Genomic DNA, 20479 nt, shown 5'->3' with positions numbered 1-20479 from the left:
AGACACCTGAATTTTGTCTGTAAGTCATAATCATCAAAATGTCAAGATATAGAGGCTTGAAAGCTGCACTCTATGCATCACAAGTCTATATAATATCTGGGTTTGACTTTCTGAAGTGAGTGGCAAAAAATATTGAATGTTTTCATAATATTCACATTTTTTGAGATGTACTAAGTAAGTAAGCAAGTCTTGATTTCTATAGTACTTTTCACAGACATTTTGTCACAAAGACGCTTTACAGAGCATTATTCAGCATTATCCATTCACTCTACACCCGGTGATGGTAAGCTACTATTGTAGCCACAGCTGCCCTGGGGCAGACTGAAGCGCGGCTGCCATGCCAATCGGCGCCATCAGTCCTCCAACCACCTCCGACCACCACCATCACCATCACTCACGCACACACCACTTCCGTACTAGGCAATGTGGGTGAAGTGTCTTGCCTAAGGACACAACGACAGTTTTTGTGACTGGCGCCCCACTGTGGCACCTGATTTTCCAAGTGGTCTCCCATCCAAGTACTAACCAGGCCCAACCTTGCTCAGCTTCTGAGAACTGACAGGATCAGGCTTTGACAAGCCGGTATGGCCACTAGTACTAGTATATATTTTAGCACAACTGAAATCAAAAATACATTTTATGTTGACTAAAACTATCCTGAATTTACAGCTGACTAATTGAGCATGGTATTTACATTTGAAGTAGTTAAAGTAATATTTGTGTTTCAAAAGGAGTTAAGTTTATATCTTATGATCAGTAGAATTCATACCTGTGTGTCTGATCGTCCTCCTCTGCTGCTGGGGTAATATGTGGCTGTTTAATCCATTCTCCTCTGGACAGGTTTCCAAACACCAACAAAGAAATTATTGTGAATGATGAGACATTAAGAATGATTCAGACTTTGAAACTACATAAAAGAAAAAATGAGAGAGAAAATGAGTAATCCTTCATTGGTCCAGGAGTGGTTGAGTGTACAGAAGGTTTTAGAAGTGGTCTGGAGAAGCCATTTTCATCACATGATAAGAGAGAATCACAGAGACCATGAACTGAGATGAAAGAGCATTCCTCCTTTCACACACATGGGGCAGCCTTCTCCAAGGACCACTGGGCAAAAGGAGGCGTGGGCAGTCTGAGCGACCTGCCAGGTCTGTCAGGCTGACCACGCCTACAGGAAGTAACAACAGCTAATATATGACACGTTACTATGGTGACAGTTCGCAGCAGCTCAATCATGTTGACAAGGTAAACACATCTCACTAATAAAATTGTCTGAGCTTGAGTAGAGGTTAACTATCATAACTGAAGACAAGGGGAAAAAAAACTAGAGACACTGACCTGTGTGTCTCTGGCACCGTCTCACCACCAGGACCAGCAGAACCAGGAGGATCAGGACTGAGCCGGTGATCAAACCCAGCACCAGAGACGAGGAGCCCAGAGGAGAGACAGGAGACTGGGCTGAAGGCTGCACTGATGGAGGGAGGGCTGCTCACAATCAGGAACCTCTGACCCGGAGTCGACTGGGCAGTGACTTCTCTCCTCTCATCTCACACTGGTACAGGCCTTCATCAAACATTGCCACCTGCTGGAGGGTCATGTGACCTGCAGGCTGCTCCGACAGGAAGTGTTCGTCTCTATAGAAACGGGCTGGGAGGGCGTGGTCAGTGTGATGTCGACAGGTCAGATTGACAGTTTGTCCCACAGACACAGGGAGCACAGGCACCTGCAGAATCACGCCCCTGTCTGAGAGAGAACATGAAACTCATTTCAGACTCTTGTATCTGAGATCAAGTCCTCTTTGTCATTACATCAAGCTCATGAACATGGGGGAGAGTAGGAACGCAGACCTAAACCAGGACTAAACCAGGACTAGACCAAGACTAGACCAGGACAAAGGGACCATATGTGAGAGTGCGAACATAGATCGACCAGTAAATTAAGAGCTTTACATTTGCAAACAGCAGAAATGAGATCCTGTGGTCCCCAAAACAAACGCCCTTTGACCCCTGACACTGCCTAGAAATTTCTGTCCAGAACCGGTGACAAAGGGCAGCCCTGAGGGAGTCCAACATGCACTGGGAACAGGTCTGACTTACTGCTGTCAATGAACACAGCTCCTGCTCCGGTCATACAGGGACCAGACCTGAGTAAAGGGACCCCTATACTCCAACAGCGCCCCCCAAAGGAACAACACTGAATAATATTTTGGTGATTCTTGAGACATTTTAGAGAGGACCTGTTTTGGCCCTCTCTATGCTGTAATTTGTAGAAAAATACATTCAAAATATCATAATTAGTCAAGTTAAATCTGAGGGATCTCTGTATACTGGAGCTATTTATTTGAAAATATTTTTTGACCAATTTTAACATAAATGTAAGTTAAATTTTTTTAAGTAAATGTAATTTTTTTGTGTGCTCCTCCAGGGTTTAGAGTTCACCTGCTCAGTTTATGTGAATAAAATGACATTAGAGTTAAATATTAAAAATATACCTATGATAAACTTTTGGAAATGTTTTTCTTCCAAACTCCCATCTTTTTGTCAACCTCATCAGATATTTTTTTAAAACCTGAGGCCACTAATATTATTGTCTAAATCTATGAGAGTGCTGTTTGTGACCTATTACTCCACTATATATATTTAAGACAAGGGATTTTTGTCATCACAGCTGGAAAATGTCACCTCAGAGCATTCTGAGAGAGTTATTTAAACAGTACTGGAGTGAGTGAGGACATTAAGAGAGTGAAATAAAAAAATTAATTAGCTGCAGTGTACCATGTTTTTAGAAGGGAAACTTTTTTGTTGGCTCAGATGTGAATTTTGACATTGACAAATGAACCAGTAGTCTCTAAATGTAAATACTTTTTTTGAGAACTTAGAAATGAGTTAGATTAATGTTTCATGGTTTAAGTGTCATATAACATACTTCAATACAGCATAAATAACACACAGTATTTTCTAATCAAGTTTAATGTGTGACAGAGTTGACAAATCCACAAAGTTAGTAAAGAATGTTTTTCTTAACAAATTTCTGTCATTGAATAGATTGTTACATTTTTCATGTCTTTAAATAATATTATCACTTGAGACGAGGAGTGGTTCACAATAGAGATGTTTTCAACAAGAGTCAAGTCCAGTTCCAAAGGGAAATTGTCTCTACTAAATATTGTGAGTTCTAAGTGACAACTCACAATATTTATTTATTATGAGCCTGCTATAGATCAATGATGTTGTGACACTAGCACTTTGAGAGGTCAAATGCAAAGTAAAATATGTCAAATCACTAATGTCATATACCAGATTTTTTTTTTTTTTTGTCAACTTCTGTCAGATCTATGTATTTGGAGTGTGTTTTTTGATATTTTTGAAAGAAATTTGACTGTTTCCATTTATTTTATGTGGTTTAAGTCATAAAGGGTATCAGAATCTACGTCCTGATTTGTGTTTTGTATTTTATAACTTTTAAATAGAGACATGTTTTTGGAAATTGAGATATAATTCAAATGTAAAAGTATACAAGTAAAATATAAAATTACAATGTAAGTCTTCAGATAAACCTTAACATGGACCTTTACCCTTATTATAGCATAGATTTAAAATTAAAATGTCTGGCAGAGAGTTAAAATGTAATTCAGAATCTTTGCATTTTTGCACAGCTCAGACTTCACTCTACAAAGATATACACCTCTCATAAATGTTGATGAACTTTTGACAAAAGTCATTTTCAAAACCTGTTTTGTCCCGACTCTCAAGAATCACCGATTTAATCACCGACTGCTGACACATGAAAAACACAAACAACAAGGACACTACAGATACACTCACATTTATCACTGATACAGACTATGGGATCACACTCAGTTGAACCGAATCTTTCTCTCCTCATATAAGATGTTTCTGAGTCTGTTCTGTTGGATAAAATATGTATTTTTAACATTTTAATGTTTAGTTTTGCTGTGGCTTTCACTTATATTGAGAGAGTAATTTAGTGCTGGTCCCCTTTTAAGTTCTTTATCAGTTACTTAATACCTTTTGGATTGGTCCATTTATGTCAGAAGGAACAGTTCTGGATTTTACTTGGCCTATTGTACACTGTGGACAACGTTTTATTATGGCCAATGGTCAATGGGGTAAAACTCAGTGTCTCTCACCTCGAACAGTGATGTTTACGGGTTCTGTAGAGCTGCCGTCCCTCTCACACACCAGTACACACCAGAGTCCATGGGAAACAGGTCCATTGAACACGAAGAACCTTTTATATCTGCCCCCCATTCAGAACAGGGCTCGTTCTGTTTTGTGCTGGTGTTCCTCTTCAGAGCCCAGGGTCCAGTATCTCCACAGCTCAGAGACACTTTGTCCCATTTGAAGAACTGGGACTGGTCTGGACTCACCCTCAGAGAGACTGTGGATAGGAACATGAACATCCATTACACTGTCAGTCAAAGGTAGATGGAAAAGAAATGGGTGATGCACAAAAGGTAGGAGTATGATGAGTGGGGCTCGATTTCCCCCCTTAAATTAAAATTCACTGTTACTGAGAAATAAAAATACCATCCAAAATTCCAAACATCAAAAATTATCATATATATTTTAAAAGGTTCCTTTTTAAAAAAATAATTTATAGGCTCTGTTTAAGAAGCGCGGCTTTTGTATCCACATTTAAGTGCTGCAGTTTTGCCTCCGCTTCATCCAAATTACATATTGTAAAACATGGGGATTATGGAGATAATTAATTAATTATAGTTTGTTCTAAATGCACATTCTTCTTTGTTCATTTAATCACAAGAATTTGTTTTTAATGCACAAGTGTACACTTTCCAGCTCCCCAACAGCAGCTATAACTGTTTCTCCACTGTGACTGGTTTACACCCTGAGGAAAGCCACACTGCACTGGAACAGAGTGTATTTTATGTCAATAGAGATTTAAAAATTTTTCTTAAATAACAGAGTGCCTTGGATTTTTTATTTTTTTTTAATAATTTTTTTTTGTCTTTGATAAAAATTATATACACTATATATATATATATATATATATATATATATATATCCTCCACATATACACCAAAAAGACAGAGTTCTTATCTTATGAATAGGAGTTAGAGGAGATACTCACAGTCCATGGCAGAGGTGCTCTTCATGTGAGGAGACCTACAGTCAGAGCTAAGACTCCTCTCTACAGGAAGTGACTCTCACTCACTCTAAAGTTTTTAACACTTCAGCTGTTCAGTTTGGGACAATCAATTAAATAAAACCTTTATTTCCCCAAAAGCCTTTTCCTTGAATGTAACACAAGATCATAAGGAAAAACAAGTCCACAAACACATTGATGAAACATTTAAAACAATCCATGAGGAGTTTAGTGCTACAGTTTGTTGAGCAGCTAAATCCTACACAGGACACAGACTGTGATGTGTCTGTGTCTTTGTTTGAGACATCACAACCTTCTCCCAGAGTAAGAGACTGTCTTTAGACTTCAGAGGACAAATGTTTTTAATGTTATTTTCTGGGCGAGATTCACTTGTACTGGGCTCTGTGCACAACAGCAGCAGGCGTGCCCCACTCAGAGGGAGGCTCTGTGCAGTATTTCACTGTTATGTAACATCTGTGGGGCTTTAAAAAGGTCTCACTGTTAAAGCTAACTTTTATTAAAATGTTAAATCAAACATAACAACAAAATTATTTTATTTATTATTTTTATTTGTTGTAAAGATAACCTATTTATCTGTGTCAGTGATTTGGCCATTTAAAACAATTCTGATAGGAAATGATTATCATTATTTGAATGACTTGATCTTGATTTTTTTTAAAGGGTCAGAAAAATGTGTTCCAGCATTCTAGATGAATTACAGTGTTTTAAAATTGAATACAGCTTCAACTTTACTTCACAAACTGATGTAAAACTATGATAAATATTTGCCACAGGTACTATCTCACTAAACAAAGTAATAATTCATCCTGTGACTTTATACGAGGGCTCAAAATAACTACAAACTCCAGCTGATTTCAATTAGACAAAGCCAAAAGATGATTTCAAAATGACTTTTATTTATGTGATTACAGTAGGTGGAATGCAACTACACACTTGCAAAATGCTTAGAAGATTAAAAATAATAAAGGAACATGTGTTCACACAGAACAAAAATATGATAATAATAAGACCATAAGAATGTGTTATAAATAGGATGGAAATACTAATCAAGGAGCAAACATGGACTGTACCTGGTGGGACTAAAGGGACTAAAGCAGGACTCATCTTATGAGAGACTCTCAGGACAGGTCCCAGTTCATTTGATTAGTATTTTAATTATTTTTCAAAGGAACAAGGTCTAAACCAGTTCTACAGGTCAGATGCTGAACTGAGCTGAACTCTCTGTAGTTTTTGTTTTAACTAAGATGGTTTTGGACCAGTGCTATGAATTTTGATTATGTCTATGGATTTAATTGATTTGACTTCTGTATTATAGCAATAACCCACTAAAAGATTACCAAATGACTCAATTTTTTCTAGTTCTTTATATTTGGAAATGATGATTGTTTTTGAATCAGAATAACTTTGTCAGTTCCAATACTCAAGGTACAACAGTGTTCCCTGGTTAAACTGATTGAAAAACACACTCTTATAGCACAAGTCCTGGTTTAGTCCTGGTTCATCCTGCTGTTGGTCTTGGAGTGATGTTTTAGAAGGCAGACAAGTGTTGTCATAGTCTGGTGGGAGGGGGGCACCAGGAATTGTAGTAAATAAGATGAAGGTCTGTCCTGAAGTTTTGACTCAATGGTTGGACCTGTTCTGTTTTATGCTGTGGGAGTTTTGAAGGCTTTGAAGATGCTCCAGAATATAATGCAGACAAAAGCAGAGCTATGAGATACTTCCTTGGAGTACACAGGTTTACCACTAGGGCAACCAGAGAGGGGGACATGGGCTGGGAGCCCTGTGTGGTTAAACATAGGGCAGAAGTTTAAACACAGTGGAATCCAGGCACTCCAAAGTAGAAATTGCATGAGAAAAAATATATAGTTAAAAGGCCTTTATCAGGATGGCCAAAGCCAACATCCATCCATCCATTTTCTTCCGCTTATCCAGGGCCGGGTCACGGGGGCAGCAGTCTAAGCAGGGACTCCCAGACTTCCTTCACCCCAGACACGTCCTCCAGCTTCCAAAGCCAACATGTTTCGACCAAACAGGTCTTCATCAGGGCTTAGATTAAATGGCAGAAGTTCTCAGACTGTGAAAGACTCAGTGTTTAAGTGGAACAGAGTTCACAGATTACCCTGGTCCAAAGAGGTCCTGGAAATCTTTGCTGCAGCAAACAAATGGCCCCTGTTTTTGAATAATCTGTAAGAAACTGTGTACAGTTTAAGGATACTTTCTTAACTGAACCCTTTGTCAAAAATAATTTAAAAAGAAGACAGAGGTTCCTATGTAGCTGTCCCAAGGAAGAACTGGTTCTGTTCTCTGTGTGATTTAAATGTAGTGGAGGATGACTTTCTTTTAATGTTTTATTATCCACTTCATCATTATTTAAAAAATAATATGTATGAAATGATTCAACAGAAGAAACCTGATTTATTCTGGCTGTCTGAAGGCCAAATGATGCGTTGGTTATTTGAAAATGAAATGAAATTTGTGTAGCAGTTTTTGTGGACAAGGCCTGAACATTGAGACAAAGAACTCTGTACACGGATACGGGGTGATTTACTTATGACTGTTGGATTTTGTGTTCTGAATTTTAATGGACGTCTTCCTTTATGTATATTGATAATAGTGCCATATAAATCCATATGGGCTGGGAACATGAGTGCATGACACTTAAATAAAATTCATTCATATATAACTCTGAGTTTCCAAGTCAGAATTCTAAGATGGAAGGGTGTTCCAGATTGAATTTACAACTCAGAAAATCCTAGGACAATGGGATAGTAGCATTAGTCCTGGCTTACTTGAGACTTGGTTTAGTCCTGGTTTGTTTGAGACTTGGTTTAGTCCAGGTTAGTACGGACTCTGATTTGTGCATACGGACTTGGGTCTTTTTGTCCTCGCGTTCTTCCTTTGGTCCTCATAGCTGGAACGTAAAATAAGAAACAAAACCTTCACTTTCAGTTTTGTTAATGCACAGGACAATGCACATGTGAAAAACCTTTTATATAAATCTGTTTGTATAACTTATGGTGATGGAACTAATAAAAACAAGCAGCAGTATGATAATTTGATATATATATATATATATATATATATATATATATATATATATATATATATATATATATATATATATATATATATTATTTCTTCTCTTCTTGAGGTCATATGATGTTTTTCAGTGTGATTTTTGTCCATGTCCTTATGGCATTGTACTGCTTTTACATTGGCCAAGACATGTTTGATTTTGTGGCCACATTGTACTTGTTTCTGATGGCAAAAGAAGAAATTCTATTTGTCAACTGGGCAAAAATTATTTATTTTGGTCAAATATGTTTCACAGCTCATCCAAGCTGCTTCTTCAGTCCTGAGGAAGCAGTTTTTTCCAGTTGACAAATTGAATTTCTTCTTTTGCCATGGATTCTACCTGGACAACTGAGGGATTGTATCTCATGTCCTCATTGTATTATGGACTTGCACTGTGCAGAAGAGTCTTCTGTCAGACTGCTCCAGCTAATCACAGCCCTGCTCCTCAGACCACTGCCCCCTGGTGTAAAAGTACACACAGCATCTGCTCTTGGATGAAGAAGGTCATTTACTGTCAGCAGTTTTCTGGTCTTACTTAGTCCATATTGATGTCTGACTTGGTCCATGAGAGTATAACAAAACTACTGACAACAACTGATACTGGTAAGATGCTAATTGCAAAGTGCACCTTTAATGTAACTATAAATATTGTAAAAAAAATAGTATGTATCCCCTGTCATTTGGTGTTCAGTAAAGGGAAAGAAACATCACTGTCAAATCAAAATACAACATAATCAACTGAAAAGGGTCTCATTTGATAAATCCACCCATTCATTGCACAGTTTGGGTCCTTCACTTATTTCATTGGTTTAGAGTTGGTGCTCCTTTCAACATGCAGAGGCCTACTGTCTACAACATGTACAAGACAAATGTATACACTTGTGTACATTTCAGCATTAACATTTCATCTTAAGCAGCAGCATGCAAAACACGTAAGTCAGTAATTCAGTTATCAATTATGTGTATAGAAGTTACCTTTACTGCCAGCAGAGGGCGCACGGACAGAAGTGAAGCAGTTTAAAGGACCCAGTTACGCTATTTTTTTTTTATCGATATTGCAGTTGTGTTTTGTTTCATTCACACTTGTTTAACACACAAACTCTGCATATTTGGGCTGAGTTCTTCTCTCAAACAGAAATGCTCATGTGGTAAAACAGGAAGTGGTCCACTGTGTGTTTAGTCTCGGCTTATTACTGGTTTAGTCCTAATTTAGTCTTGGTTTAGGGTTGGTTTAGTCCTGGTTCAGTCCTGGTATAGTACTGATTTAGTCCTGGTTAAATTCAGGTTTAGTCTTGGTTTAGTCCTGCAGTTCGTGTTTAGTTCTAATTCAGTCCAGGTCTAGTCCAGGTCTTACCTCTGGTCTGGTTGATGGTGATGGGAGAGTAGCAGACATCTTCAGTTTTCACAGAGGAGTAAACTGGACTCTCCTCAGTCTCTGAAAGAGAAAAAATAAAATAAAAAAATAAAAAAAATTTTTTGAAATAAATGTCTGTATGGAGAGTCTTAAACCAGCAAACAGTTTTCAATATTATATCAGAATCAGTATCACTAACACTTCATTCCATAGTACTGACACCTAAATAATATACTTCATAGACTTGATTATCTTTCTAATGTAGCAAAAATTACAAACATACTCACCTCTGTTTGTGAGTCTGTCTCGGCCTTTACCTGAAACACAAGAGCAATCCTGGTTCAGTCCTGTCTTAGTCCTTCAGTCCTGGTTCAGTTAAATCTTGATGCCATTTTATGTAACAATTCATTGTATTAATAATTCTATTGATAATTATGTTTTATTTTATTTTTCATTGAAAAGTTTGAATGTATGAATATAAATTCTGTGTAGATTAGGTTAGATTAGATTAGAGTCAGTCCACAATAGTCCTCTTTTAGTCCTGGTCTAGTGCTGGTTTAGTCCAGGTCTAGTCCTGGTCTTACCTCTGGTCTTTTTGATGGTGATGGAAGAGTAGCAGACGTCTGCAGTTTTCACAGATGAATAAACCGGATTCTGCTCTTTCTCTGTAAATGTAGAATTTAAGATGTTTTCACATTTTCTAAAGTACTTGTTGTTATTCGATATCAACTTAATTAATGAGTTTTATCTTATATTTTAAGGCCCTTTTATCATTCAGAAAATGGAATGTCATGTTTTGAATTGTTGAAGTGGAACTAAACATTAAATCTACTTTCCCCCCAAATACACTGGTCCTGGAATAATAACATATGATAATTCTTAGTCTAGTCGTCACTACAGAGTCATTTTTTTGTTCAGAACCATGCTGTCCCATTCACCCTCAGCTTGTGTCTCCTCTCTCCTCTGCCCCCCTCTCCTCTGCCCCTTTCTCCTCTGCCCCTTTCTCCTCTGCCCCTTTCTCCTCTGCTCCTTTCTCCTCTGCCCCTTTCTCCTCTGCCCCTTTCTCCTCTGCCCCTTTCTCCTCTGCCCCTTTCTCCTCTGCCCTTTCTCCTCTGCCCCTTTCTCCTCTGCTCCTCTGCCCCTTTCTCTCTGCTCCTTCTCCTCTGCTCCTTTCTCCTCTGCCCCTTTCTCCTCTGCACCTCTGCCTCTCTCTCCTCAGCTCCTCTGCTTTTCCACTTCTCAGCTCATCTCTCCCCTGTCCTCTGCTCCTCTCCTCAGCTCCTCTCCTCTCTCCTCAGCTCCTCTGCTCATCTCTCCACTGCCCTTCTCTCCTGCAACTCTCTCCCCTTTTCTTTTCTACTCTTCTGCTTTTATCCTATGTCCCTGTCTCCTCCACTCTCCTCTGTTCCCTTCCCCTCTGCTTCTCTCTCATCATCTTTTCTCATTTTTTGTTGCTCTGCTTCTCTCTTTACTGCTCCTCTCCTCCTCTCTCTTCTCTCCTCCTCTGCTCCTCTTTTGCTCTCCTCTTCTTCTCTCCTCACTGAACTTATTTACTTATTTGCTTCATGCAAAATAATACCCCCCGAATAATGATGATGCCGCCCATGGCAACTTCTGGAATAAAATGAATATCCTCTTAACTGTTAGATGCAACCAAACAGAAAGCTGTTATGAAAAACCACATTGTTTTTTCTTGGTCTAAACATGCACAGGAAATGGTGGTGGTGGTCAGGGTAGGAGACACAAATAGAAAAAATAAACCACAACGTTAGAAATACATATTTTAAAGAGTTGCACAGATGCAGCACAGTGACCACAATTTGTTCCACTCTTTGAGCTTTGTTCCACCCACCAACACGCAAGACTCAAGTGTCACATTATACACTTTACATTATTAAACTTATCTATCAAATATTTATTCAATTACACATGTTTTTATTGCTCAAAAAACACACTGAAAAACATGCAATCTTACTTTAGGGCTTGTAGCAGCTGATAATGTAATAATGGCCAATAATGTAATAATTTTTATGTAATAAAGCCAATAATGTAAGAAAATGTCTGAAACTATAATGTAATAACCTGTTACAAGTAATGTAGTAAGTTATTACATTATTGGTTAGTTATTACATTATTGGCTGGTTTAAAAACTCCTGCCAATAATGTAATAATTTCTTAATATAATTTCAAGGAATAATATGTAAGAAATAACTGTAAATTAATCATAAAAATCACCCCAATATATCACCAGACATTAAGAAATCCTGATCATTTCAAATATTTTTATCACCAACCACAGTAATTCAGCCTAAATATTCCCTTTCCCATAGAAATTGCAGCCCTCAGCTTACGCTGATGTTGTCATTATGTGTATTATGTGTTTGGGCCTGTTGCACCACCCTCCACCTCCTCCTATCTGGCGACCTCTTGTCTGGGGGAGGGGATACTATGTTCTGCAGTATTTCATATGTGATTGCAGTACCAGTTTTGACCACAAACTTACATGCTGTTTCTTTAATCCTTTAAGATTTATTAATTGAATTTAAAGTGTCACAATTTGAGATAAATTGTTACTTTTGTCTCTTTCAAAGAGCTGCTTAAATACCTGGACACAATGAACTTGCAGTCTCAATATCTTTCTGTAGTCAGCCTCCCGCAAATTTTGACTAAGACATATACAAAGAGTAACTATAGTCAATTATTTCACATAATCTACAAAGTTTTTATGCTAATGTTGCAATGCTAATAGTTTGCTGACCATTTACTAGATTTAACATAGTTAACTTTGACAGTGCTCTAAAACACATCAACATTTTACATGATCTTCCATTAAATATAGGATACAATGTGACAAAGTGGACCTTTGTCTCATTTTAAACTCACATTTGTTTAATTTTGCATTTTGTGATTCTCAATATCCAATAGTTACAATAATTCCTGGTTCTTTTTGTTAATTATCACATTAGACATTGTTCATTTAAATATACTTTATTTGTTAACTCATTTCAGTGTCCATTCATCATACTTACCTGCAGCTCCGTATGGTTCAGACAAAAGAGGGGGGGTGTCTCATGTCAGCCATTTTAAAACCTTGGAGGAGGTCGTGGGCTGGACCATGTGGAGATAAAAACTGGTTTAAGTTCTGTTTCATAATTTTTTTGTGTGTTTGGTTTTATAATTATCAGCACAGTTTAGTTTGTTAAACATTTTGATTTTAAAAGGGGACTTGGGCCTGGGAAAAATCCTCGCTTTGCTTTACCTGGAACCAGTGCTCACCTGGGGGGAGGTACTTCCTGCTGGGTGGAGCATAAAGGCAAGCAGGTGTCATCAATTAAGGGAGAGACTTCTGTGCATTTTGTTTGGTGGTTTTTGATTTGATTTACTTATTTTTGGTTTATTTGCACTTTTGTTGGTGTTAACCCCAGAAGTTTGTTTTAAAATAAATATTGTCTGGTTAAGGACACTTTTTTGTTGTGTCTGCCTCCTACTTTGGCCAGCTTTCCCACATACAAGAAAAGTATTTTTTGTTTTTAAAGTAAACACTATCAATAATTACTTCTTCACTTTTTGCCATAGATGTAAGGAAGCCTTAGAGATTCAGATGCCCTCCCCTGGAGAGGGAAAGGAGCGAGGGAGGGAAACGAGGACACAGATTTAGCACGAAACACATCAGATACAGATGTTATTCTGCCAATTAAAGTCCACACGAAACATCCAAACTGCTGAACCTGTGAGTGTGGGTCTGGGTAGGGACGGGCACGGGCATTATTCTGTTCTTCATACAGTCAGAGAGCAGCTCTCATGTGCAAGACTTCCCCATTACACAAAAATGTAGGAAAGATTTTGGTTCTGGCGCTCGGTGCGTAAAGACTGAAGTAAAAGTGTTAAAGTTGCGTTCATTAAATCAAAGCCTGGCTCCTGCTGCGTCCAAGGGAAGAGTTTTTCTCTCAGGTCGGGTCATTATTTCGTCCTCTGTGTTGGTCACAGACTGTGTTTCATAGGAGCCTATGGTCGCGGTGTGGACTGTGGGAGACTCTGCGCTACACCGGGTCTGGGAACGTGGCCGCGCTCGTGCACAAGTTTCAAATGTATAATATTGTGGAGAATAATGAGTGGAATAAACAGCCCTTCTCCGTGTTTTGGCGAACCAAACACGCAAATCTGAATGTAATTCTTCTATATACGTGGATTTTCTGATCAAACTCTTCCTCAAACTCTGTTCACTTCTGCTCCTCTACACGAGTGTCGCTTTTTCCCCGTGTCTCCAGACTTTGCGTAGAACTTACAGGAGGTCCCGAGTTGGCGTAAAGTAAAGAGCAAAGTAAAGTAAAGTAAAGCAAAGAGCCACGCCTTATTCAAGTTTTATAAATACCGCGGTTGGCGTAGGAAGCGCGCACGCACGGATTTTTGCGTAAGCAAGCTCTATAAATGAGGCCCCAGGTCTTTAATAGCTATTTGAAAGAGACAATAGAAACAATACATTCTTTTAATTTAATAAATACATTTTTCATTAAGTGATATAGAAGAAATTATTACATTAGTGGTTGCAGTTATTTCATTTTAAAGTTTTTTTTATTTTTATTTTAAAGTTTGTTTTTTTATTATTATTAAACCAGCCAATAATGTAATAATTAATCAATAATTTTGGTAACAGGTTATTACATTATTGTTTCAGACATTTTCTTACATTACTGACAAGTAATTACGTTATAGGCAGTTATTACATTAACATATTGGCCATTATTACATTATTGGTCGCTACAGGGCTCGGCCTCGTGGCATTACCTGCTTGTCTCCACGGAGATAGAAAAGTTGACTGTGAAACATTCAGGCAATGCAATAACATTCATGATGGAGATGATGGAGACAAGGAGTTGGGGAACCCTCCATCAGAAAAGTTACACAATGCACATTTAAAGAGCCTGTACTTATTTTTCTCTATGTGTTTAAGCAAATTTTGTTCTGCTCCAATACAAATATTCAAAATAAGTCTGCTGTACTGTCTGCATCTAATTATACAGCATTTTAATGTCTGATAATCAGAAAGTGCACTGTTAGCATGGTAATTAGATGATAAACTACAATGTGGGCTCTGAAAGTTGTGAAAAGTGTTAATAAATTCATTGCAAACCTTATAAAACTAGTTTGTTTTTTCACGTGTTTAAGACAGTAAAATCAGGTGCAAGTCTAGGTCAATCAATTTGGGAAATTTGTTCTTGTCATATTGTCCAGCCCTGTGCACAATGAAAAAAAAAAATGTCTGTGGTCCCTAAGCATTTTACCCTCATGAGACTGAACAAAGAAATGCTTTCTCCTTTTGTTTTGATAAATATACAAAGATAAGCTATTTAAAAATAAACAGCATTAGTCTGACCTGTGCGTCTGATTGGCCGTCGCTGCTGCTGATGTAATATGTGGCTGTATGTGACGTCATCAGCCCCACCCTCCTCTGGACAGGCATCGACTTCAGGGAGAAAACATATAAACACAAAGTATCAACCGAGGACAGCCATGTTGAATTAATCATGTGACCATTACACATTACATGGACCCAAACTAGCAAAGCAATGTAGGCCCCACACAGGTTTACAGTGGGTTGCATACAGTATGTGAGTCCTGACGAGGTTTTCTGTGGTTTCCATGGTGACCCATCTGAATTGGCCCATACTGGCATCAAATGCCCACTTTAACCTCACATTTACAGTTTTTTTCAATGGTTTTAGCACATTTTTTGAAACTTGGTTAAGTTTGATCATTTCATACAAATATGTTTCTGCACAGGAGCACTGGTGGTAACATCATCTGGAACATTCCTTATATGTTCACACACTTCTCAGGCTCTTTCTCAGAACAAAAAAGCACAATTTTCTGAGGACTCTGAAGTCACTGAGAGCAGCAAATTTTATGAGCTGCTCTGTCACATGACCTAAAGAGCACAGAAAATACAATCATAATGAAGATAATGAACCACTAGTCTTTCAGATGAAAACATTTTAGATAAAGTCACAGCCACTGTACCTTACAATAATTTTAGGCCTGTATAACAATACAATGTGATGTTATTGGTTACAGTAAAGAAACATTTAAATGTCCAGCAAAAAGTACTGTCTGTAATCATTTGTAGATTTCTACAAAAATCTGTCTGACCAAATTTAGCCCCCGACACTCCTGCTGTAACTCATTTAGAAGTTATTCCAACTTTGCATTAAATTAAAAATATCTTATGACCTAAATAATGAATATTTTTAGAGAGCTTTGTTTTGAGTTGTTGCTTTTATGCAGTTGTCTTTGGCAGATTTATTGGTGACACTGACCTGTGTATCTCTGGCACCGTCTCACCACCAGGACCAGCAGAACCAGGAGGATCAGAACCGAGCCGGCGATCAAACCCAGCACCAGAGACGAGATTCCCGAAGGCTGCACTGATGGAGGGGGGCTGCTCTCATGGACCCGAAGTCGGCTGGGCAGTGACTTCTCTCCTCTCATCTCACACTGGTACAGGCCTTCATCAAACATTGCCACCTGCTGGAGGGTCATGTGACCTGCAGGCTGCTCCGACAGGAAGTGTTCGTCTCTATAGAAACGGGCTGGGAGGGCGGGGTCAGTCTGATGTCGACAGGTCAGATTGACAGTTTGTCCCACAGACACAGGGAGCACAGGCACCTGCAGAATCACGCCCCTGTCTGAGAGAGAACATGAAACTCATATCAGACTCTTGTATCTGAGATCAAGTCCTCTTGGTCATTACACAAAGCTCATGAACATGGGGGAGAGTAGGAATGTAGCTCTAAACCAGGACTATCATCTGCAAATAGCAGTGATGAAGTCCTGTGGTCCCCAAACAGACTTCCTTTGATCTCTGACAGTACCTAGAGATTCTGTCCATAAAAACAATGAATAGAAAAGGTGAAGAAGGACAGCCCTGGGGGAGTCCAGCATGCACTGGGAACAAGTCTGCTCTGATCATGCAGGAACTATACGCAAAGGATCCCATACTCCCACAGTGCCCCCCAAAGGAACAACTCTTCCTAATATTTTGGTGATTCTTGAGAGTCGAGACAAAACACATCCTCACTAAAATGTTACAATTTGTAGATTTTTTTTTTTTCTTTTCAAAAATATCATTATTGACAAAGTAAATCTAAGAAATTTCTGTATACTGGAGCACTTTATTTGAAAATATTTTTTTTTACATTTTTCACCAGTTTTGACATAAATGTAATTTTGAAGTCAATGAAATTTAGATTTTTTTGTGTCGTACTACAGGGTTTAGAGTTCACCTGATCAAAAACATTTTAAAACTTATGCTTGCCATAATTGTACAGATTATCCATTTCAGTATTTGATAAAAAAAAAAAAAAGCTAAAGAAAACTAAAAGAAAACACTTACAGACCCTTATTCATCTTTGTGTAACTGAGGGAACAAATCTGTAAACATAGTAATGCCATATCCGACCATATGCATCAGTAAATACACACACACCACGGGGGGTCATGTCCAGTTCAGTACGGGGCTGTTGTGTTGACTAATGGTGGTGCAGCACAAGGTGACGGCCGGTGTGAACCCAGAGCCCCTGGTCATGTCTGGTTTAATAACTAATCAGAAAGCCACTGCTGAATTGGATTTTGCTCTCATTTCTCCTTGTTAAGCTTTTGATTGTAGTTTTATTGGTGCTTATTTATACCTTCGTCAGAATGATTTGTGCAATAGAGGGTTAGTGCAATGCTGGATGCAGTTTCAAGGTTGGCACAAGATACTTTAAACCTTGCAGACTTCTAGCAGAGTGCACTTTAAACATCTAAAACTACTCAACATGTAATCCAGTTACACTTAAAGGTGCACTATGTAACTTTTCCGGTGCAAATGCATTTCTCCATGGAGACATTATTGCTTTGTCTGGAATGTTTCACAGTATGGTATTAAACCTAGTATCATGGAGACCAAACCAGACCAAGTTTCAGATCAGATTTTTCACATTTCACATTAGCGATAAAACCACCTGTAATTTAATAAATGTAAGGTAGAGCTGTTTAATGTCATACTGTGGAACATTCCAGGCAAAGCAATGACATGTCATTATCACTGGGTTTAATCTAATAGGATTTAGGTTGTTGTTTTGGTTTAGTTAACATTTGGATCTGCATTACTTACTCTGGTTTGGTTGCAATGCTATAAATTCTATATTTTAGTTTCAGTTTGTTGTGAGTTATCATTTTTTTTTTTTTTTATTCTGTCTGAGGTCTGAGCTGTTTTGCAAATGTACATTTTCTATAGAAAAATGCAGTATGAGTGAAACCTTCAATTTAAATACCATAAATGAAAGAAGTCTTTTAACATGATTGTATGTTGCCTGCATCCTTTGTTTTGCCAGACTTGCCTGTATTTATACAAGTTGGGGAGCCCAGCCTCTCTTTGGGTCTCTTTGGGTGTGAACCCTATTTTCAGACTGCACTAAACCAGTGATTCTCTGTGTTTAATTTTTCAATCTCTCTCTTTTTAGATAAGATGTTTCTGTGTTTCTGTCTGTGTGTTAGTAAAATGAATGAAAAAGATTTTTAGGATTGTTTTTAGTGTTTAGTTTTGCTGTGGCTTTCACTTATGTTGAGAGAGTAGTTTACTGCTGGTCCCTTATTAGTTCTTTATCAGTGACTTTTAATGCCAGAAAGATCAGTTCTTATTCTGCTTGTCCTATTGTACACTGCTGTGGACATCATTTTATTATGGCCAATTATCATTGGGGTAAAACTCAATGTCTCTTACCTTGAACAGTGATGTTTACGGGTTCTGTAGAGCTGCCGTTCCTCTCACACCAGTACACACCAGAGTCCACGGGAAACAGGTCCATTGAGCATGAAGAACCTTTCATATCTGCCCCCCATTCCGAACAGGGCTCGTTCTGTTCTGTGCTGGTGTTCCTCTTCAGAGCCCAGGGTCCAGTATCTCCACAGCTCAGAGACATTTTGTCCCATTTGAAGAACTGGGACTGGTCTGGACTCACCCTCAGAGAGACTGTGGATAAGAACATCCATTACACCAAGGTAGTTTGTCAATCCAAGGAAAGATGGTTTGCACGAAAGGTAGGAGTAAGTTGTAAAGTTTGTGAATAATTTGAGTTGTCATTTAATGTTGTGGGATCATATTAAGGAATACAGTCACTCATTTCTCTCTCAAATTAAGTACACTATTACCTGAATAAAAAGAGAAATAAATAATATTATTCAGAATTCAAAAAGTCTCAAAAGACATAGATGGGTCTGGACTTAAATATTTAGAGAATCTAACAAACAGAGCTTTTGTATCCACATTTAAGTGCTGCAGCTTTGCCTCCATTTCATCCAAACTACATACTGTAAAACATGGGGATTGACTGAGATAATGAAATAGTTATAGTTCTAAATGTATATTCTGCTTTGTTCATGTAATTATTAGAATTTTTTTTAATGCGCAAATGTACACTTTTTTGCTCTCCAACAGCAGCTGTAAGTGTTTCTCCACTATCACTGACTTACTAATCTTATTGAGAACAAAATGGAAAAGAAGAGCTATGAGTCCATAGAGGTTTTACTTTTTTCAAAAAGATTTCCAGGTCCCTCCCTATAAAAGGAGCTTCTTACACCTAAGTCTGTTTGCACCCTGAGGAAGGCCATGCTGCGCCGAAACACATTAGTGTGTATGTTTGTGAATGCGTTTTATGTCAATAGTCAAAAAAGAAAAGATTTAAAATTTGTCTTAAATAACAGGGTGCCTTAAATTTTTGTCTTTGTGAATATTTCACACAAAATAATTTTTGCTCCATTTGCACATTACAACAAAAAGACAGAGCTCTAATCTTATGAATAGGAGTTAGAGGAGGTACTCACAGTCCATGGCAGCGGTGCTGTTCATGTGAGGAGACCTACAGTCAGAGTTCAGACTCTTCTCTACAGGAAGTGACTCTCCCTCTAAGGCTTTTAACACTTCAGCTGTTCAGTTTGGGACAATCAACTTGAACATAACATAAGATCACATTGAAAAACAAGGCCACAAAAACACTCAAAAACACATTCAAAAGAATCCATGAAGAGTTTAATGCTACAGTTTGTTGAACAGCTGAATCCTACACAGGACACAGACTGTGATGTGTCTATGTCTTTGAGGCATCACAACCTTCACGCAGAGTAAGAGACTGTCTTTAGACCTCAGAGGAGGGATGTATTTAATGTCATTTTCTGAGGGAAGGTTTGTGCAGCCATTGCTAGCTTTTATTAACATATAACAACAGAATGCATTTTATTATTATTATTATTATTATTATTATTATTATTACAAAAACAACCCTTTTATTTGTAAGTGTAGATAATTTCATATGTACCTTTGTAAAGTGTCCTCTGGCATTTACATTGTATTCATTCCATTGTATTGTGAAAAATGACTGATAATAATGTCTCAGACAGAAAGCAGGATCTGTTCAGGTAAGACTTTTCAAAAATGTGTGTTTTTGCTTTTTAATATATAAATCTTACTGTAAAATAAAATAAATTTCCCATTTGTATTTATTTATTCTATTTTATTTTTTTTTTTTTACGTTAGGACTATTCGCATTCGAAATTCTGAAATATTTATAATGTGAATAATTACTATGGCTTTTCAAACAGATGTAACCCTTTTTTTCTGGGCCTAAATATAAACACATGGAAAAACATTAATAATACTTACTTAAAACTTAAGATCTCAGAGAAACAAAGCAAACCACAAAGCTATCTCTCACTGCACAGCACCATCTGCTGTTGCTTTAATGATAATACCTCATTTGTCGAAGCCCCTCAAAGTGTTATAGTGCATCCATTATTCATTTACTCCATAGTCAGGTAAGATGCTAATGTAGCTGTCTAGGGCAGACTCATAAAAGTGAGTCTATGTTCACC

General features: G+C 37.9%; 1 protein-coding gene and 1 pseudogene across 1 annotated transcript; both read right to left on the bottom strand.

Moving 5' to 3' along the window:
• Positions 1-478: 478 nt before the first annotated feature.
• LOC129409921 (5S ribosomal RNA) lies at positions 479-596 on the bottom strand (annotated as a pseudogene).
• A 5467-nt stretch (positions 597-6063) lies between these two features.
• Positions 6064-19534, bottom strand: LOC129409735 (uncharacterized). Its single transcript, XM_055156287.1, has 8 exons — positions 19436-19534; positions 18336-18584; positions 15889-16257; positions 14949-15038; positions 10159-10239; positions 9862-9891; positions 9575-9655; positions 6064-8056 (listed from the first exon to the last, which is right to left on the bottom strand). Exons 1-8 carry the CDS (start codon positions 19458-19460, stop codon positions 7974-7976), a joined length of 1008 nt encoding a protein of 335 aa, XP_055012262.1. The 5' UTR covers positions 19461-19534; the 3' UTR covers positions 6064-7973.
• Between the last annotated feature and the right edge of the window lie 945 nt (positions 19535-20479).

The sequence above is a fragment of the Boleophthalmus pectinirostris genome, unplaced genomic scaffold, assembly GCF_026225935.1.
Source record: "Boleophthalmus pectinirostris isolate CB_2022bp ecotype Guang Dong unplaced genomic scaffold, ASM2622593v1 HiC_scaffold_20, whole genome shotgun sequence".
Lineage (NCBI taxonomy): Eukaryota > Metazoa > Chordata > Actinopteri > Gobiiformes > Gobiidae > Boleophthalmus > Boleophthalmus pectinirostris.
The sequence above is the reverse complement of the archived record's forward strand: the minus strand, read 5'-3'. Positions and strand labels throughout refer to the sequence as shown.

What these genes read in the sequence shown, in the direction of transcription:
- LOC129409735 (XM_055156287.1), bottom strand. Translation starts at nt 19,460, where the DNA reads ATGAACAGCACCGCTGCCATGGACT. An exon ending in CAGCACCGCTGCCATGGACT is followed by an intron (nt 18,585 to 19,435) that starts GTGAGTACCTCC and finishes TCTTATCCACAG; the next exon opens with TCTCTCTGAGGGTGAGTCCA. An exon ending in ACGGCCAATCAGACGCACAG is followed by an intron (nt 10,240 to 14,948) that starts GTCAGACTAATG and finishes CTACATTTACAG; the next exon opens with AGAAAGAGCAGAATCCGGTT.